Source organism: Plasmopara halstedii, assembly GCF_900000015.1.
Source record: "Plasmopara halstedii genome assembly, contig: Scaffold_525, whole genome shotgun sequence".
NCBI classification, from domain to species: Eukaryota; Oomycota; class Peronosporomycetes; order Peronosporales; family Peronosporaceae; genus Plasmopara; species Plasmopara halstedii.
The window spans coordinates 1,659,391-1,673,347 of NW_020187445.1; the positions used below are offsets into that span (position 1 = coordinate 1,659,391).

Below are 13,957 nucleotides of genomic sequence, written 5' to 3' on the forward strand. Positions count from 1 at the left end.
TAAACGATTGTTGTTTGAATGTTGTTCGTATCGTAATTGTGTGATGGTGAAGTGTGCCACATCTCATATTCGCTTTACTTTTAGGAAAATAGAGGCGATTTGAAAATGGTGCATCAAGCCGCAAGAGTATACGCATTCGCGTCTAATACTTTTTTGAAATCCTTGAGAGGTTTTCACAGTTTTCATCCATTACCAGCATCATCAAGATTGTTCTATATTTTCTACAAGAGTTGTGTGGAGGTAAAGATTACCAAGATTTGCAAATTATATAACTTCAACAATCTCTTATGTGCTTGTATATTTTCACAACCATTTTTGATTCGCATTCAGTAAATGCGACCGCTTTTCAGGGCTAACAGGGTGATAAAAGGCTGGTCCTGGTGCATTCCCTTTCATGCCCTTTTCTTCGACCCTCAAACTCTTCGACTTAAATACGCTCGCATACCCTGGCTTCTCTGCTAATGTACTCGCTAATGTCGGGGCTTCGTAAGTTCCTGGACCTACGCAGTACAATTCAGTAAAATTGAACTCCAACAATCATACCCTCGCTAAGATTTCATACCAATTTCCCCTTCAGTCATTCCTTCCAAAGGCAATCGTCCAAAGCGATCTGTCTTTCCACTACGAAATACAGCGCTCTTGTGAGCTTTGGCCACCGAATCAAATCGAAGTGCACTTTCTGCATCTTCGGCATTGTACGCTCCAGGACCAGGAGTAGACGTTTTATCAGAAGCTAGACGCTTAACTGACGATTTGAATACGGATCGTACAGAGCGGTGATCACGTAAAGGCTCTTCGAGTTTGTATTGCCCTGGTGCAGGAAATTCTGTCGAAATTTTCCATCCACGAGATGTCTTGGAAGCAAAGACAGACTTGGAGACGTTATGTGAGAGTGCTGATGCCGGTATATCTGCGTTGTAGTCAGCTGGTCCTGGGACATAAGGATGCCGAATCTGATTGTTGGAGTTGTTTGACTACAATCATTTACAAAAAATGATAAGATTAGATGTGCAGCCCTTAAAAGTAGGACCAGCGTACTCACCACATCTGCAAAACTGCTCATGCCGTGCTTTTTATTATGTGTTTCTCTATCATCCCTATGTTACATTTCGTGTCAAGGCAAGTCTTTAGTGGATAACTTACAATACTATTGAGGAGACGATAGAAGATTTGCATGACAAATCACCTTTTTGGATGGTATTGCCCAGGTCCAGGAACTACCAGCTTGACCTGGTCGCCAAATCGTTTTGTCTTCGATACGAACCCTGTACTATAGCCCAGTCGAGAGACTGATCCCGAATCAACTGTTGAGCGAACTAAACTTTGCGGTTTGTGATATTGGCCAGGTCCAGGCAATTCATTCTACAGAAAATTATATTGTAATTCTTGACTCCACTACATTAATCAACACCCTGCATACACACCTCGCAATCGCCAAAGCGATGAGTACGATTGCCAAAGCCGTTGCGCTCGTCCAAATTGTGACGCAAAACTACCTCATACTTGGAAGGAATCGAAGACACTTTCTAAAACAGTGCCAAATTTCTCATCTTAACACTTCGAAACTGGCATGAAGCAAAATCATACCATCTTTGGGTCTAGGGGTCGCCTGTGTGCTGCATTCCCACGAATGACAGATCCATTATACTTGGTCCCAACTTGTCGAAAGTTTGGCTTTGCTTGCACTTCTTCGGCCAGATAAGTCGAAGCGGGTAACTTCATTATCACGAAAACGTATCAGCATCTAAAATTAAAGTTGAATTTAACTTAAAAAGACAAATCTGTCGACTTGCTTTAGACTATGTCATATAGTACTGCTATTTTTATGTTGTAAATACTATATAGACAAATGTCAGCGCCGACATCGTTAGTGTCCTTTGGCTTAGTAACAGATGTGCAGTACGCAGATGTGGAGGACGGATGGGATTTTCACCATACGACAAAGCGATACTATCGCAATGCGTTGACTCAATTACATGCTACAATCGCCAACTGGTTGTATGAAGCCGAGAGTGGAACGAAACTTCGTTTTGCTGTAAACCTGGGAGACCTCATTGACGGTAAGAATCGACCAGCTTCCACATCCCACCAAGCCCTTACAAAAACAAGAGCAGCCTGGAGTCTATTTCAAGACGCCATTGGGCCAGTTCATCACCTCGTTGGCAACCACGAGCTCTACAACTTTTCGGCATCATTTATCCGGAAAGAACATATATCTCAACCACCAACAAAGTCGAACGATACTCCACAAGGTTGTTACTACGACTTTCAAGTAGATCAAGCACCCAGTTTTCGCTTTGTCGTGCTAGATTGCTACGGTTTGTCAATTTTAGGACGAGAAATGAGTGATCCAGTGTACCAGGAAGCATTAGCACTCTTGCGACGCGTAAATCCTAACGAGAATCTTAATTCTCCGACGGGTCTTGTTGAAGAACAACGACGATTTGTTGCTTTCAATGGAGCTATAGATCAAAAGCAGATGATTTGGCTGGAGGAAACACTGAAAAAAGCAACGAAAGCCGAAGAAAACGTGGTCATTTTTACCCACGTCCCTGTTCATCCAAGCACTACACCAACACCATCGTGCTTGTTATGGAATTATCCAGAAGTGTTAGAACTTATTCGACGCTTTGCTTGCGTTCGCGTTGTCTTTTCAGGTCATTCACATGCTGACGGTTATATTTACGCCCATGAAGGCATGCATAACAGTGGAGTGCACTTTGTCGTTTGCGATGCTATCCTAGAATGTGCTCCGTCTGAAACAGCCCATGCGTTGGTGCATGTCTTTGAGGACAAGCTGGTCGTACAAGGTTACGGCAAGGTTCCCACACGCGAACTATGCTTTCCGAAGAATGTATAACTATATCTGAAGCGCTTAGCTTCTGCAGAAGCAAGTAGAACGATCTCACCATATTGCCGCAGCATTTAAGGAAGCCGATGATTACACTTTTGCATCAGGTGTGCATTTTTATTTAAGCCCCAAGCCATCCTTACTTGAGAGGAAGCTAGCTCACCGAAACAAAAAGAAACTGTACGAACTGACTCACTTTTCCTCGTCTGCCCGAGCAAATAATTGCGATCTCTCTCATCTTATCAGCAACTAATCCGGTCTGAAACGATACTTGAGTGTGTAAGAGCTACAGCCAATTGAAGAGCACTAAGAGATTTCCTTTAGTGGTGTTTGTCGTTTTGCTCGGCAAAAGCGTGTCCTGTTAATGAGACATACGTCAAAGCATTAGATATTGAGCATTTCGCATCAATCATAGTGAAAAAGCACGTACTGTGGTGGCACCACCACTCGACCGCGCAGCCTGCACCACCTACAATGAGCATCATGTGCACAAGTGGTTTTACGCTGCCATTGTAGATGAAGCGATTTCCGTAGCCCTGCGCCCACGCATTAAACTTGTTAGTCGGTGGATTCGCCGTTCGAGCAGCAATTCCGGCACGGGCGCGGTCAACGAGATTAGCAGTGGCTGCACGCGAAGCTTGGTACTCCTGGGCAAGCTTCTCCGGATTGGTTTCAGCTAGGCGGCGAATTTCATCAAGCGTATATTCCTTGGTCATGTTGGTATTTGGTTGTTTCTGTGTTGTGCGGCTGGCCGGACAGTTTAAAATCCGCACGATGATTGATCAAAAAGGAGAGAAGACTATATCACGTTAGTTAAATATGTCAAAATTTCTAGTTGTCAATCAAAAAGACGCAGAGCCACACTATTGCTAGATCGAAAGGCCAAGTTGATTACCAAGCGCGTAAATGACAGTGTAGGGTTACGCTCTTTACAGTCAAAAGCACAATGTTATAGAATTAGCGATACCGAAGTAATGATACGATGGGAATCCGTAAGGGAAACGTCCGCTGTCAAACAATGCAGATAGCTTTATGTTCGAGAGTACATTTTAGTATTATCTTGAGTAGAATAAATCTTATATTTTTAATTCTTCAAATAGAACAGCAAAGTGCTGTTTTAGAGGCAATGCGTACAAACCCATCTTTTGTGCGTTAATTAACGCGGGCACATAGATTCAAAGTCAACTCGGTGCAAGACAAACAGCAACTGCAACGACTTATGATCAGTCCTAAGATCGAGCGTGTATGAACATGGAACACGAGTTGTCTATCTATCTGTCCTCTGGACCTCCAGAGACACTTGGTAAACATATCTCGAATGGTGGTCCCCGGCTAGGGAAACAATGGCTCAGAAGCCAAGCGAGGTAATAACAGCCTGGAAACGCTCACCAGCAACGAAAATGCGTTCGTAGCGCACTTCTAGTAAATGCAATTTTTGGTCATCGAGATGGCGTCCAGCCCTTTACGGGTAGGATTCCAGAGAACTCCACCTCTGGATAAGATTAGCTGCGGTATCCATCAATTCGGCTATGCTTCAAACGGAGCAACAGCGCATCGCACTTGCGGTCTCCAGGCCAGGACGCCGCGCGCAACCGAAGTGCGGTGCATCTGTGGAAAAGTGATTTCCCAAATGGAAGGTGCGGTACGTTAACACCGTACCATCAGGCTTATATCGTGCGTTTCAGATTTATATCCACCAGTCAAGAGTTGCGAAAATTAGCGGACTCGTCGCAAAGGCGACACACCCTCCTGATGGGGCGGTTACGGACATCATCATCATAAAGTGCAGCGGGGATGCCGTAACGCTTTCTCTTGGGGGAAGCTAAGTTTAAGGTCGGCGACCATTGTTCTGTACTTAGAACCAGTACGAGTATAGCGGATCGCAATCCACTTACTCCAAAAGTAACAAGCGCCGTAATCCACAGCTAGTTAGCCCTTTCGTTTAAATGTACACTGTATGTATTTCTGAGTTTTATCTGCGGCAAAGCCGCCTATATCCAAATCTATAGGTTTCCTATCTATATAGCAAAGCCTAACTACTGGCTGTTCCAGCCACGTACTGATTTCATATGAGAAAAAATTGAAAAGATGAGTGTAGCCACATCATCGTGTGGTCACACCATCTTATATAAACCACATCATATCGTGTGACCCACACCGATCATACCCAGCTTCCTATCTATATAGCAAAGCCTAATTACTGGCTGTTCCAGCCACGTACTGATTTCATATTTAATTGTAGCCACATCATCGTGTGTTCAAATCATATTATGTAAACTGACCGCCGAGCTTGGAGATAGCTATTGCCACGCGCTGTTGCACATCTTTCAGATCAATCACACTGAAAATAGTACTGCCAACCATTTCATCAAAAAAAATCCTTGCGCGGAATTGGAGGCTAGGCAGGTATGGTGACATCGTTCAATTTGTTCAAAGCGTGAACAATGCGCCAACCACCGGTGGCTTCTTCACACAAAATGTTGAACTGCAGTGTGGACGCGCATGACCAGCCTTCTGTCGCTGCATATAAACTCGTCAATTGCAATGATTTGTTCTTTTGGCAATGGCCTCTGCCGTGTGATACAATACTTCGGACCAAGAAATATGCTAATCTTATGATGAATGCCTCTGTCAAATGTCGATTCATCCGGCACCTTGTCTGGGAATATATCAGCATATTACTTAACAAGTCCATACACGGAGTTTGAGCTTAGATTGTTCCACGACTGCTCATCAAACCTTTCCTTCCGTCTCTTCACATCAAATACTCTCGCAGTATTAATTTCATCGTCAATAGTTTCTTCGATAATCGCACATATTTACGCGTAGCCTTTCGCCAGGCTACGCTTCAGCGTCTTCTTGATCATCAATGACAAGGAAACGAATACTTTGACTGAACTCTGGAGATTTCTAATCGTGACGTGACGGATAATATCGACGTCACCTTCTTCGTTGTAGCCAACAACATGTTTAAACTCGCTTGAAATTTCTTGTTCTTGATCACCTCCTTCATTAATACGACTTATCGGGGCACACACAAAATACTTGACGGAAAGCGCTTCTTGGTGGTCTTCTTCTTCTTCTCTCAGGATGAGTCTTTGTCTCCAATTCCACTATTCTTCATACTACCATCAACCATGCCTTCCATGTCGATAGCAAAAGAAACAGTTTTTTTCTGATGCCTGACTGCTCCATCTCTATTTATTCTTTTTGAGCTTGTCCTGTGAACGTGGGGGGCATCGCACACCATAATAGCACTTGGGATATCAGTGACATCTTCAACCGATCCATGTGTCCATTCGTTGTCATGCTGCTCGAATTAGCGCTGACCCTTTTCATTTTCATCAAGTCAATGCTAGGCTGATATCGCTTCAACCATGGCATACCTAGGATGATATCGAATTTACCATCAAGAATGAGTACGATAAACTCGTCTTCAGCTCGGAAATCCTCAAACTTCATTGCCAAGCCAAATAAGTTGCTTTGAAATCTTCATTCTAGATCCATTCACTAAACGAATGATCGTTTCTTTTATCATATTGAGCAGGCTAACATCATGCCTAGTCATTACTCGCGCTCGAACGAAGTTGTTCGACTCACCATTGTCAATAAAAGCTTGTAATGGTTTCTCAAAACCATCTATAAAGCCTTCTTGGACAATCAAAGTTGCACTTTGCCTGACACTTCCATCACTCAGTGGAAACTGCATGTACATCATGCACATTGGGGACAGAGCTCTGTGTATCCACAACTTCCACAGCTCTATTCTCGGACCCAGTAGATAGCCCCGTCCCTACTGGTCATTCCCGTTTTTTTACCTTTTGGAACACTAGAACCGGCGACTTTTAAAGCGTCTATGGTTGTCCGAACGAGCACTCTGTGTCTGTTACCAACTCGGCAAAGGCAATCTGCGATTCGGGCAATATGACCCGGCTTCCGATAACAAAAACAATTCCCATCGTTGCATGGACCCTCATTTCAAGGTGTGGAAATGTACGACATGTCCATCGGCTTTGGACCATCACATGTAGCGGTCGACTGGCACGCTTGCCTTGGTGCGAAGCCATTGACCTTGGCTTGCTTGATGCTGAACTCTTCCTTCATCGCAATATTGATGGCATCATTCAGTGTCTCGGTATACTCACGGAACAATTGCTTCTGGATTGGACCATCAGTCAAGCTCACCATGAACGCTAGATCTTGCGTTGAAATGTCAGTTGGCTCGTCGACAATGCTTGAAACAAAATATCGAGCACGCTGTGCATACTAGTGTAAGTCGTAACGAAGCTTCAAAGACTCGGTATGGACACGGAACCCATGTGTGGTAATATAAACGCCTTCGTTAGCTCGCATTTGAAGTGTTGGTAGCTTGGAAAGCGGTTTAGACCGTTCAACGCTTCCCAAGCACCCAGCTCTTAGCATGACCCGCAAGGTTGGACATCGCGAACAACGCTTGCTGCAAGGGGTCTCGTAGTTGTCATGCAGTGGTTGCTGCAACCAACTCGACAAACCAATGCGAAAGAGGCTCGTTCTCTCCACCACGATACAAAGACACGTTCAGTTTCAGAGGCATCGTTCTGAACGAAGAAACTGGGGTTGCGTCCTGCTTCTGAAATCCCATAATCTCAAGGTGCATGAAACTGACGGCTGCGTTCTTCTGATCATCCGGAGAAGACGACTGCAGTAAGTTGACTACTCAATGACTTCTCGCATCCGCTCGAGTGTCATCTACTGATGTGAAGACAAATCAGGTCACTTCTCATTTGCCAACACCTCAGTGTGCGGTACGGATGGACCGAGTGGTTTCCCAACTATCTGTATGTCGCTCGGACAAGGACAAGAGTATGACTTGGACTGGAATGTGCGACGTGCTCAACAGCCGCGTCGTCAAACCAAAATCAAATGTCGTTTAAAAGACCGCTCGAAGTGCTACCAGGTGTAAGAGGGCGCTGTTCATATACAGGGCCTGTAACACAACACACGCTTGTAGGACGAGGAAGCGATTAACCCTAGACGTGAAGGGCGAAGGACAGTTCAAACTTGAAGTAAAAAAACGACTTAAGCCTTCAAGGGCGAATTTGCAACTGAATTAAAATGAGTTATGGTCCCTAGCTACATGCAAAACACCCCATGGGCTCCTAGATGTTCAACTAATAATATCTTAATTTATAGTTCAAGGGTGTACTGAGGTGTAACTTTGAAAGATTGAGCTTCAACAGTCATGAAGAATATCTAGCAAAAGTGGGTAGCGTAAGCCACCCACTTCTAAAGACAGAGACATGTCGGTTTCGTCACTGGTACAGATTCCCTCGTACGAACCAGCATTCTGTATCACACAGAATGTTTTCAACTAATTATAAGAAATCATGTATGCATCTGGAACTACCATACTACAGTATTCTTTTATAATTCCCCACAATGCATTCAGAAGACCCACAAATGTACATTTATGTAATAGCTAAGACAGAGGACTAATGCTACATCGACTATGCAGCGTGGCTGCCGTAGCTCTTTTCTTAGAGGAAGCAACGCCAAGGTCACCGACCTTACATTCTATACTAGAATGTAGCGGGTCGCAACCCGCTGCCCCCAAGAGCACCCAAAACGTTAATCCAAGGCAAATTCGCTCTTCCGCTCAAATTCAAACTGCTTTTTTGTTTTTAGGTTTTCTTAATTGAATAGTAAGACCTGATTTGACTACTCACTTAGTGGCTTTTTGTTAAGGATTACACCATCTTGTGTGACCCACGTCTGTATACCAGGAAACGTTAAAAACTTATACCGTTCTATCATCTCTATAACTCAAAGTGTTTTGATCTCCTGACGTGTGACTAGCAGCTCATGTAAACTACGGGTAATCCTTTTCATAGTCTCATCCTCCCATAAACACCAATACTTCAGTACTTATGAATGTTCACAATTGCACCAATGTTAGTTCCGTACAATTGTGATCTTATATTTCGATACGACTGATAAAACACAAATTTTCCGTTTCAATGACAACGATCAGGTTCAAAAGTCTATTCGTGTGGTCACATTAGCAAAGCAAAATTGTTAATCACTTTAAGCGTACGGTCTCGACCACAACGAACTTATCACTCTCCTTAATCGCAATCTTAAACTCCTTTCGAAGTTCTTTGACACTCTTGGATGACAGCTTTTGCTTTTGAATCTGTTCAATCAGTCGATCACGCAGCGCATGCATCTCCATCTCCTTGCTAGCCACCTTAAGCGCTGATTTGATTAACTTCTTCCACTTGAAAGTCTTGACCTTGGTCTTACTCTTCTTGTTTATAGTCTCCTCTACTGTATCTTCAGATGGTCTTTTCTTGTTAACAGCCTCCTCGGCACCAACTGTCGTACCATCGTCCGCTACTACTGCAGCCTTTTTAAAAGCCGTCTCGTAAATGATCCAGGCCTTTTCAACAAGTGTCGTATCCCGCATCGCCAAGCTGTTAGAAACAAAATTGACAAACTTATTCTTTTTGCGGGGTACGTTGTCGTATCCAGCGATGCGAGTGAGCACATCCTGAACCTTGCGGTCTTCGGGGCAAGTAGCCGATTGAACGACATCCATCCAACGCTCTTGTGGCGTCTTCTTCTTTCCACTACTTTTTTTGTTCTTATCGCCCTGATAGAGAGTTTTCTCATACTTCTCGGCCTCTGATATGCAGCTCGTATGTGCTGCATAGTCGTTGCCTTCGAATACGATGCTGCAATCTACACAGCTCACAGCCCAACAATTACGACATCGACCTGCATGTGCGTCAACTTTATTTTTCTTCAGTGTCTCGTTGCAGCCTTCGCATACAAAAAACACCATCGAGCTACAAGTAGCAGCTCAAAAACGAGACTCTCGTTGCCATCCAAAAGCATGATAGACACTGTTCACTTATCAAGTGATTTAATTGGGCTAAATACGCCAAGATGACTCACCAATCATCGACTTTGTTAAATTTGGCGCCAGCAACTTCACTTTCTGATGCTTCATTATTGATCGTAACCTTGATGGAGTCTTCTCCAGTTGCCTCTGTAACTGGCAACAAACGCGTGCGCCGCGAGATTGAGCCGCAGGACGAGGAAGAAGTCGTGACACTTTCAGATGTACTTAAGCACAATGAACAAATGACAGAGGCGGCAGATGCTGTGCTAGGAGATGCTAGTGACACGCACTGCAGCTACCCCATGGGATACATGCGTCAGGCGGTCTATGCCTGCTTGACTTGCACTCCAGACGCGGCTGAAAAGCCCGAGACGCGCGCTGGTGTTTGCTTGGCGTGTACATATAATTGTCATCAAGATCACGAGCTCTTGGAGCTATACACGAAACGCTCATTTCGCTGCGACTGTGGCAATGGAAAGTTTCCCACTAGTGAGTTTATTATGTTGTCTTCGACGCAGGCTTTGGTGGTTTGCTTTTATTAAAAATGGTCATGTTTTCTGTCAGGTAATCCTTGCAAGTTAGAAGCGGACAAGGTGTCGACAAACTCTCGCAATACGTATATACAGAATTTTGGAGGGCTGTACTGCAATTGTCATCGACCGTACCCGGATCCAGAGAGAACGACGCCAGAGGTCATGATACAGTGCGTCATTTGTGAAGACTGGCTGCATGAAGAGCACATATTTGAGAATGTGGATAAGTCCTTGGTTACCAATGAGATGACAACTAGTACGCAAACAGATACGCCAGCGACGGCTAACGCGGACAAGGAGTCGCCTTGCGACGTAAATACTAAAATCGCTTTGACAGTTCCGCAAAATTTCGATGAGCTCATTTGCTTTGAGTGCATGAAGAAGCATCCATTTCTCATGGTCTATACAGTGGACTGTGCAGATGAAAGTCTCGGTGAAACATCAACTAATGCTGTTTCGAACGAATGCACTTTTAAAGTGAGACAGCGACAATTAGAGGATGAGAAAACAATTCAACCGACGTTTTGGTCCAGCGAGTGGCGCAGCAAGCTCTGTAACTGTTCGTCGTGTGTTGCTCTGTTTGAGAATCATAAAATTGCGTTTCTCTTGGATCCCGAAGACTCGTTGCATGTATATGAAGCGAGTGCGAGAGCCAAGAAACAAGCATCCGATGAAGAAGTTGCTCACGCAACTTTTTCCAACAAGCTGACGCATGAACAACAAGTGGAGGTGGCCATGGGATACAGTCTCATGAAAAACAATCTGCAGCAATATCTAGCCGGCTTTGCAGCTACAGGCAAGATGGTTCGAAAGGAAGATATCCAGACTTTTTTTGAAGGGCTGAACCAAGCGAAAAAACAGAAGACTGAGTAAACTTACAAAGAAAGTGAAGGACGAAATTTATTTTTTATTTTTTACCTTTGCTTCGTGTTTATAACAACTTGTTCACGAACTCGAAGATTTTGGCAGACAGAGGCGGTTGCACCTCAAGCGCATCACCAGGCTTAGCCGTCTCGATCGTGGCAGCCAAACGTGCACCTTGGTCGATAGCACGCTTTGCATCCAGCTCTCCAGCTTCATCGGCACCACCGATTCGATAAACAGGGATACCCTTCTCTTGCAGTGGCATCTCCAGTTCTCGAAGTGGTACTTGACCAGCACAAACGATTACGTTGTCCACATCCAAGATTTGTTTCTTGCCACTCTTGTCCGTGTAGTGTAGTCCTGCGTCATCTACTTTGTCATACGATACGCCACCAATCATTTTAACGTTGCGGTGTTTGAGTGAAAGTCGATGGATCCAACCCGTTGTCTTTCCAAGATCCTTTCCGTGTTTCGTGCTCTTTCGCTGCATCAAGTAGATCTCGCGCGCTGGTGGTGGCACACTGGACTTGATACCAGCCACACCACCACGTACAGAGTTGGTCGTATCAATTCCCCACTCACGAGCAAACACTTCGACGCTCGAACTTGTCGACTCGCCAACGTGCGTGAGAAATTCGGCGACGTCGAATCCAATGCCACCAGCACCAATAATTGCCACCCTTTGACCCACTTTCGATTTTTTTTTCAGAACGTCCATGTAGCTCAAAACCATAGGATGATCTGCACCTGGAATTTTAAGGGGCCGAGGCAGTACACCTGAAGCCATAACCACCTTGTCAAAATCTCCAGCAGTCAGATCTGCAGCATCAACACGACGTCCATGTTTGACATTGACACCATTGAGCTTCAATTGCTTTTGAAAGTACCGAAGCGTCTCGTGAAATTCTTCCTTTCCTGGGATGATCTTAGCCATGTTAAATTGCCCGCCAATGACATCAGCTTCGTCAAATAACGTCACTTCATGACCACGCAATGCCGCGGTCGCTGAAAATGACAACCCAGCAGGTCCAGCACCAACAACCGCCACACGCTGAACATCTTTTGAAGCAGACAGCATGAGAATCAGTAAAGAATATTTGCTTCAATCGCTTTACTTTACCAGTGGTTGGAAAGTAGTTCAGAGAAGTTTCGTAGCCCGACCGCGGATTTACTAGACAACTCGCTGTAATTCCCTTGAATGTGTGATCTAGACACGCTTGATTGCATCCAATGCATGTATTGATCTCGTCTACTCGGCCTTCTTCTGTCTTTCGTACAAAGTCTGGATCTGCTAAGAACGGTCGTGCCATCGACACCATATCTATCGCACAACAACATCAAAATATCAGTGAAGAGATTCATTAACTTCTGAACACCATTAGGCCACCAGCTCGTCCTTCGGCGATAATTTTCTCGGCAACATCCGGCATATTAATTCGGTTAGTCGTGATCAAAGGAATTGAGACTTCTCCCATCATTTTCTGTGTCACCCATGAGAATCCACCACGTGGTACACTTGTAGCAATCGTCGGAATGCGTGCTTCATGCCACCCAATGCCCGTGTTGATAATTGTCGCTCCAGCAGCTTCAATTTGCTTCGCGAGCATCACAATCTCATCCCATGTACTGCCTTTTTCGATCAAATCCAGCATCGATAATCGAAAGATAATAATAAAATCCTTTCCGACAGCAGCACGCACAGCTTTAATTATCTCAATCGGAAAACGAATTCGGTTCTCGTATGATCCCCCCCATTGATCCCTGCGTTTGTTCGTATGTTCAACAATAAATTGATTTATCAAATAACCTTCTGAGCCCATAATCTCCACGCCATCATAACCAGCTTCCCGTGCCCGTGCAGCACAATTTGCATAATCTTCAATCGTACTTTTTACCGCAGCATTTGACAATTCTCGTGGCGTAAACCAACCAATTGGGGCTTTTATTGGTGACGGAGCCACAGCGAATGGATGATATCCATAGCGTCCACTGTGCAGTATCTGCATAGCGATTTTACCATCATTGTCATGCACTGCCTGAGTCACTTCCTTGTGAGCAATCACCTCGCGTTGTGTTGTTAACTTAGCAGCCAGAGGGCTCACTCGGCCTGCACGATTAGGAGCAATCCCTCCCGTGACAATAAGACCTACATTCCCCTTTGCTCTGATCATGGCAGAAAGAAAGGTATGATTTTCGAAGTGAAAAGGCAACATTTAAATTGAACGACGTACCTTTCGGCAAAGAAAGCAGCGAGACGAGTGAGCGACTTTCCCTCCTCAAGTCCTGTATGCATGGAGCCCATAAGTACGCGATTCTTGAGCTTCGTGAAGCCCAGATCGAGTGGTTGTAGCAAATGCGGGTACTTGCTCATAGTTGTGTGCGCCGTTTTGTTGATCGACCCTCACGTCAGAACCCGACGAGATCATCGAAATTGCTTTCGACAAAAATCAAATATTTTCGGCTTACTTAGATTTTTTGCCAGTATGAATGCAAGTATTGCAAAAGTGAGATACTTTGAAGCATCAAAGCAGAATATGAATTAATGCAGTAAGTTGATGTGATCTGCCAGTTACGAACGTGATATTCTGCATGCAATACTGTTGTGATGAGAAATACTAATGAATATATTTAACGGATTTTTACGAATAGTGATCGGTCTTTTATTTATTAGTAGCCTCAAAAAATCGATCACTTTTAACAGGAGGTCTACAATTCGTAGAGGGCTACTATATCTCGACGACATCAACGTCATCCAAGGCTTGGTCTAGCATCTACATTGAAAGGATCATCCTCTCTTTCACTGTCGGCATTGCTCCACCTTTGCTG

General features: G+C 44.5%; 6 protein-coding genes across 6 annotated transcripts; 2 read left to right on the forward strand and 4 right to left on the reverse strand.

The window, feature by feature from the left end:
- Nucleotides 1-303: 303 nt before the first annotated feature.
- On the reverse strand, nt 304-1,722 carry PHALS_10955 (Sperm-tail PG-rich repeat; the record flags this gene model as incomplete). Its single annotated transcript, XM_024726465.1, has 6 exons — nt 304-500; nt 563-974; nt 1,043-1,097; nt 1,187-1,362; nt 1,425-1,526; nt 1,588-1,722. 6 exons carry the CDS (start codon nt 1,720-1,722, stop codon nt 304-306), a joined length of 1,077 nt encoding a protein of 358 aa, XP_024577140.1.
- A 127-nt stretch (nt 1,723-1,849) lies between these two features.
- Nucleotides 1,850-2,860, forward strand: PHALS_10956 (manganese-dependent adp-ribose cdp-alcohol diphosphatase-like; the record flags this gene model as incomplete). The annotated part of the gene is made up of 1 exon (XM_024726466.1): nt 1,850-2,860. The coding sequence occupies one exon, from the start codon at nt 1,850-1,852 to the stop codon at nt 2,858-2,860; it is 1,011 nt and encodes a 336-aa protein (XP_024577141.1).
- A 311-nt stretch (nt 2,861-3,171) lies between these two features.
- PHALS_10957 (uncharacterized protein) lies at nt 3,172-3,567 on the reverse strand (the record flags this gene model as incomplete). The annotated part of the gene is made up of 2 exons (XM_024726467.1): nt 3,172-3,209; nt 3,282-3,567. The coding sequence occupies 2 exons, from the start codon at nt 3,565-3,567 to the stop codon at nt 3,172-3,174; spliced, it is 324 nt and encodes a 107-aa protein (XP_024577142.1).
- Nucleotides 3,568-8,909: 5,342 nt separating this feature from the next.
- Nucleotides 8,910-9,674, reverse strand: PHALS_10958 (Cell growth-regulating nucleolar protein; the record flags this gene model as incomplete). The annotated part of the gene is made up of 1 exon (XM_024726468.1): nt 8,910-9,674. The coding sequence occupies one exon, from the start codon at nt 9,672-9,674 to the stop codon at nt 8,910-8,912; it is 765 nt and encodes a 254-aa protein (XP_024577143.1).
- A 185-nt stretch (nt 9,675-9,859) lies between these two features.
- Nucleotides 9,860-11,140, forward strand: PHALS_10959 (e3 ubiquitin-protein ligase ubr7-like; the record flags this gene model as incomplete). Its single annotated transcript, XM_024726471.1, has 2 exons — nt 9,860-10,223; nt 10,299-11,140. The coding sequence occupies 2 exons, from the start codon at nt 9,860-9,862 to the stop codon at nt 11,138-11,140; spliced, it is 1,206 nt and encodes a 401-aa protein (XP_024577144.1).
- A 58-nt stretch (nt 11,141-11,198) lies between these two features.
- PHALS_10960 (-dienoyl-reductase) lies at nt 11,199-13,502 on the reverse strand (the record flags this gene model as incomplete). The annotated part of the gene is made up of 4 exons (XM_024726472.1): nt 11,199-12,190; nt 12,252-12,452; nt 12,519-13,294; nt 13,363-13,502. 4 exons carry the CDS (start codon nt 13,500-13,502, stop codon nt 11,199-11,201), a joined length of 2,109 nt encoding a protein of 702 aa, XP_024577145.1.
- Between the last annotated feature and the right edge of the window lie 455 nt (nt 13,503-13,957).